Here is a 5,586-nt window from a genome sequence, read left to right as displayed (position 1 = left end):
CATATTTGTTTATTTGTCTTGTCTGTTTATTTTGGGACCTCACATGGCCCCAGGAATGGTTTATAGCCCAAGCCGACCAAAATTTTAAAAATTCAAAAATAAATCGTTATTTTTCGTAAAATATTTTAAACCAAATTAAATGCTCAGGGAAAAAAAGCGATTTTAATTGATTTTTTAAAATTTCATAAGTAAATAAAAAGCATCATACATAGGTAATAAATTTATTTTTACGTTTCTTCCTGATCTAAATTTCTTCTCAAGTTTTCAATAAAATAATTAACCATGAATCCATGATATGGTTTACTCGCAACCTTTCGCAGAAAATTCTTCCCAATCAGACTTTCCCTAGAACAGACAACATTTAGTTTTAACCTTAGTGTCATCAGATTTAGAGCCAGGATCTTTGTAAGGGTGGAACCAAGGAATTGGACTTGGAACACCCATCCATGTTAACTGTAGTTTTGTGATGAATATTATAAACAAACTCGGTGCAAACAGGCTAGTTTCTGTTTACATCCCCCCCAACTGTAGTAAACTTTGTTACATTAATTTGGGTATTGGGGGTCCTATAGTTGTATCTTTTTTGAACTCACAGTTTTGTTAGGATAGGAATTGAGTCTTTACCACAAACTCTAATTTTCTAATCCTTATATTATTCCAACCTCATGGTGTATTGATATTTGATAATACGACATTGGATTGTAAAGATAAGGAAGGGGTTTAACAAATAATTAAGTTTGTAGTAAAAACTAAATTAGAGTTTGGTCAAATATTCATGATGTTTTACCTTTCTGTCCAGATTAAACTTTCTAAGAAAAATCTTCTTTGTGGATGAATATTCTTTTTCATTTGTGGTGCAGCACTTAGCTCCATATAATTCTACAATTTTAAAAAGTGAATTTAGAATAGAAGAACTCTTTGTGCGGATTATGTACAGGGTGTCCCAAAAAACATGGGAATTCAGTGACGAATTCAATATCGTCTTTGTTATGAATTAGCATTGCAATACCTAATTTCAAAAGCAATAATATTATTATGTCTGCTAGAGTTTATTTTATGAAAACGGTAAAAGACTGTAAAGATGTGTCTATAATGTCTCCGCAAGATGAACAGTGAAGACGGACAAGTTTACTCTGTTTGTATACTGCAATTTTCTTGTTTTACTAAGTACAACCGTATGCAGTCAAAACATAAACAAACAAAATGTGAACATAGCAGACGAAACTCTTACAGATTACAGCTTTCTCAGTAGGTATCACTATACTAAATCAAAGAATTATTTAAAAAGACGATATCGAATTCGTCACTGAATTCCCATGTTTTTTGGGACACCCTGTACTTCTTTAGCAATGATTTTTTCTTCTGGCTAAAAATGATGAAATAAGATTTTTTTGGAAAATAAGGATTTAAAAAAAAGTTGTGCTAAAACATAACATTTTCAATTTTTTTCAGAGTAGTTTTAAAAACTTAAAGTGATAGAATCTCAAGTTGTTGGTCATAACTTACTCTTTCTGTTGAGTATGGTGTCCATTGAGCTAACTGTATATGATTTTTCTTTAAAATGTCATTTTTATCAAGATTTGTGGTTTCATTATGATTGTTGAGTATCTGATCAACAGTTGATTCAAGTTTAATCAGATGTTTAACAGCTGATTCTACTGCAATCAGCTGATCTACATAGGACTTAGATCTTAATATATCACTGATAGTTGGTGACGGGGTTCCATACTTGGCAAAGTTAGCCCAATATCTAATCATTATTCTAGTCAGAGATTTATCATAAGGAGTTTGGTTCTCCTTGTAGTCCGTATTATTGAAGAAGAATGATATATCCTCTGAATATAAGGGAGGAATATACAGGTAGTTGTAAACATTAACATGTCTAGAGACAAGCTCAGCTAGCTGCTGGTCAGAGCTCAGAAACAGGGTATCAGTCAACATAGTCAACCATTTATCTAAATTAATATTGATAAAACATCAAAACTCTTTCTTAAACAAAAGTTCCTGGGTATTAATATAAATCATTAGTTAAGTCATAAATAATATACATGGCTTCATGTCTTTTACTGAAAAGCAAAATTTAAATATTTTTGTTGTAATGTTAAAAATGTTTTCCCAGTAAAATTAAAATACATATTTAAATAATTTTAAAAGAATTGAGTCTTTGCCACAAACGCGGATTATCTAATCCCTATCTTTGCAGCCCAATGTCGTAGATATTAGATATTTCAAACTATGAATTCTGTTAGATCAAATAATTTAATTTTGAAATATCAAAGGTTTAAACCAACGAGGTTATAGTGTATAGAGTGATGATGTACGCTAATCCTTTACTAATTTTATAGGCCATCAACTATACCGAGAGCGTACTGCATATTTGTTTATTATAAGTTGATTCTGGCCTAACCTATAGTTTATCAATATTAGTAAACAGTTGTAAGTGTACAGTACAGCTAACTGAGCACACAGGTAGAGAACTATCATCCCCCCTGGTTTAAACCATCAGGTTGAAAAGACATAGGGATTAGCATATTTAAGTTTTTGAGTATTTAAGAATTTGATTCGATATTTTTTAATTGATAAGAGGGTTTGAAACAAAGGTTGTAATCTAAGAGATATTCATATTTAACCTCTGGTAGCATTGAGGTTAAGGGAACCTCCAGTATAGTAGTTAAGTATAACATCTGCCCGAAGTAGATCATCTTCAGATATCTCTGAACTATTACAGGTGTGAGATACCTAAAAAAATTTAGAAAATATGACAATTTTCTTTAAATAATTTGGTAAAACATATTTTGTTACAAGGTGTCCCACGAAACATAACAGTTTGTGAATAGTTTTGATTGTCTTCTTCCATATACTGTATTAGATATTATAGACTTTTTGCAGTTTATTTAGTTTAAAAAATCTTTTACTCAAATATATTTTGAAATCAATATTACTATAATATGGCTGCCATGAAAATGTTAATATTATTCTCTTGGGGTTCAAACAACTTAACAAAATATGGAAGAAGACATTTTAAACTTTTCACCAACTGTCATGTTTGGTGAGACACCCTGTACCTGAAGAAAAATCGGAGCATTAGCTTTCCAAAATTCATCTAAATTTTGTCCCAAAGACTCTGCAAATATTACAGCAGTTTCTCCCCCATTATTTACCGTTCCTAACAGACAGGGGTTTAAATTTATTTCGATAAAATAATGTCTAGTTTAGTAAAAATGTTGGATAATTCACAGATTTTACATTTCACAAAGACATAGAGTAATTTTTGGGATCTAAAACAGATAGATGCCGTCAGCCTTAATTTGACCAGAAAGAGGCAGGATATTCCTATCTCTATGCAATGTCCAATATTTGGAATTTTCTATATCCATGTTATAGGTCTTATCTTAGAAATTATTATATGTTAAATGTTCTAACACTAATCTATTATTTCACCTGTCAAAAGTGGAACTCTGTTAAAACTTCCCATCAAAACCGCCTTCAAAGGATCAATAGGTAATACTGGGTTTGAAGAAAACTCATCAGTAGAAGGCCAGAATATTGATTGGCCGAAGTTTGATTTAAAATCATCCATTTTAAATTCACCAGTTGCTGTCTGAAGCCTTTCATATGAAAGGTACTGCAGACAATCTAACATTGCCAAATCCAACAACAGACTTGAACAGTTAAATTCTTTTGCTAAATTCACAGAAATTCTCCAGTCTTTAGAAATTTCCGGGATACATCTAATATTGAGCATTGATCCACTTTGAGCAATTGCACCTACAAACATACCTTCAGCCAGTGGAGAGAGGTGAAGGGCGTGTACACTTATTCCACCAGCACTATCCCCAAATATAGTTATTTTACTAGGATCTCCCCCAAATCCTTTAATATATTTGTTGGTCCATGTTAATGCTTGAATTTGATCCCTGATACCCATATTTCCACTTAAGACTGTGTTACCAAAATTAAGAAATCCGAAGGCCCCAAGCCTGTAGTTAAAAGTAACAACAACAATGTCCTGTTTGACTAAATCTGATGGATCGTATTGATTACTGGATCCAACGGAGAAGTCACCTCCATGAATCCAAAACATGACCGGGCGGAGATGTGCCTGATGAGTGCCAGGTTTAGGGATCTGGGGTGTAAAAACATTTAGAAACAAACAATCCTCTTCACCAATAATCTCTCCAATAGAATCCCAGTCAAAGCTTATCTGCACACATATTGCTCCGTAAGCTGTAGCTTCCAGGTTTTCAAATGTTCCTCCAGGTTTAGGAGGCTTAAATCTGAGATCTCCTAGTGGGGGTTCAGCATATGGTATTCCCAAGAATCTATACTGATTACCAACCAATAGACCAGTAATATTTCCAAGTTCTGTGCTCACACTAGCTTTTTCATGTTCACCCTAAACACATTAATAATTACCTACACTACTTCAAAGTATAAAATATGCAACAGTGTTCTGATACAGATTTGATAAAAAAATATTTGTTTTAAAAAAATAAATAAGAAAAATGGAAAAAATGCCACTTGCAGTAATTATCAAATTAAATTTGATTGGTATTGGTAAATTATCCTCATTCTATTTAACCTAATTTTGTGTAAAACTTACAAATACTGTAAACGGAATTTCAAATGACCCTCGTAGAGAGGTATTTCCGATTTATAAAGGTAAATTTTTAAACAAATATATTAATGAAAATGCAGTCAGCAACGATTCCAAGGTTTCTCTGGTAAAAGAATTAGAATATCTCTGTTATTCTTGATAATTCAAATGTTTAAAGGGCACTGTTGTGAATCAGAAATGCCACTCTATAACGGGAGGTTCACCTTTAAATTATGTGTACAGTCCCTTTACAGGAAATTATTTACCTTTACAGTTCCTATGCAAAGGAACCAGTAAGCTAAATACAAACTTATTCTCATTACTTCTGAAATTATACATTTCGTACCCTTTCCAAGAAACGCAATATTTTCTTTCAATTATAATTATAAAATAATTCACTGGTTTGGAAAATTATTTTTCTTTCTTGGGTTCTTGAAGTGTTGAGAACTTTGGAATCCTTTTACATCAATTAAAAATATATAAAATATAATTGTAAAAAAATTGTATTTTATTAAGAACATCACATAATATACAGTGAAACCCTTAATAACGAATACATCGGAAGAATTTATCAAATGTCGTCTTGACAATTTTTCAATGAGTTTTATACTATATTACGTAAATTTCAGTATTTGCGAAAGTAAATAAATAGCCATGAATATGCGGGAACAGTTTTAAAGAGTTCCATATAATCATTCAATTAAAAAACTAAATATCTGCAACATTCCATTATCAGAAAGTGAAGAATACGACATTCGATGAATTCTTTTGATGTATTTGTTATTAAGGGTTTCACTGTAATATATTTATTAAATGCTGCTGTAAAGTATAAATAGATGATCCGATCTTTAAACTGTTTCATTTCAAGAAACTTATCTCCCAGTATCCAGCATATTCAAGGGAGTGTTAAAGTTTTTAAAAATGGGGTATTATTAAAAGCTCTCTGCCTGAGTTGTCCGACTGGCATGACAGTGCATGAATGTCTCGAG

The 5,586-nt window shown here is 31.8% G+C and overlaps 1 protein-coding gene across 1 annotated transcript; it reads right to left on the bottom strand.

Annotated features, from left to right (window-relative positions):
- Positions 1–205: 205 nt before the first annotated feature.
- Positions 206–5,089, bottom strand: LOC111708421 (para-nitrobenzyl esterase). Its single transcript, XM_023481786.1, has 7 exons — positions 4,864–5,089; positions 3,442–4,396; positions 3,066–3,166; positions 2,631–2,739; positions 1,507–1,955; positions 788–879; positions 206–345 (listed from the first exon to the last, which is right to left on the bottom strand). The coding sequence occupies exons 1-7, from the start codon at positions 4,915–4,917 to the stop codon at positions 228–230; spliced, it is 1,878 nt and encodes a 625-aa protein (XP_023337554.1). The 5' UTR covers positions 4,918–5,089; the 3' UTR covers positions 206–227.
- Between the last annotated feature and the right edge of the window lie 497 nt (positions 5,090–5,586).

Source organism: Eurytemora carolleeae, unplaced genomic scaffold, assembly GCF_000591075.1.
Source record: "Eurytemora carolleeae unplaced genomic scaffold, Eaff_2.0 scaffold874, whole genome shotgun sequence".
NCBI classification, from domain to species: Eukaryota; Metazoa; Arthropoda; class Copepoda; order Calanoida; family Temoridae; genus Eurytemora; species Eurytemora carolleeae.
Note: the sequence above shows the minus strand (reverse complement) of the source record. Positions and strands in the feature narration are given on the sequence as shown.

What these genes read in the sequence shown, in the direction of transcription:
- LOC111708421 (XM_023481786.1), bottom strand. Translation starts at nt 4,917, where the DNA reads ATGAGAATAAGTTTGTATTTAGCTTACTGGTTCCTTTGCATAGGAACT. An exon ending in CAGAGTTCCACTTTTGACAG is followed by an intron (nt 3,167 to 3,441) that starts GTGAAATAATAG and finishes CCTGTCTGTTAG; the next exon opens with GAACGGTAAATAATGGGGGA. An exon ending in ATGCTCCGATTTTTCTTCAG is followed by an intron (nt 2,740 to 3,065) that starts GTACAGGGTGTC and finishes AAATTTTTTTAG; the next exon opens with GTATCTCACACCTGTAATAG.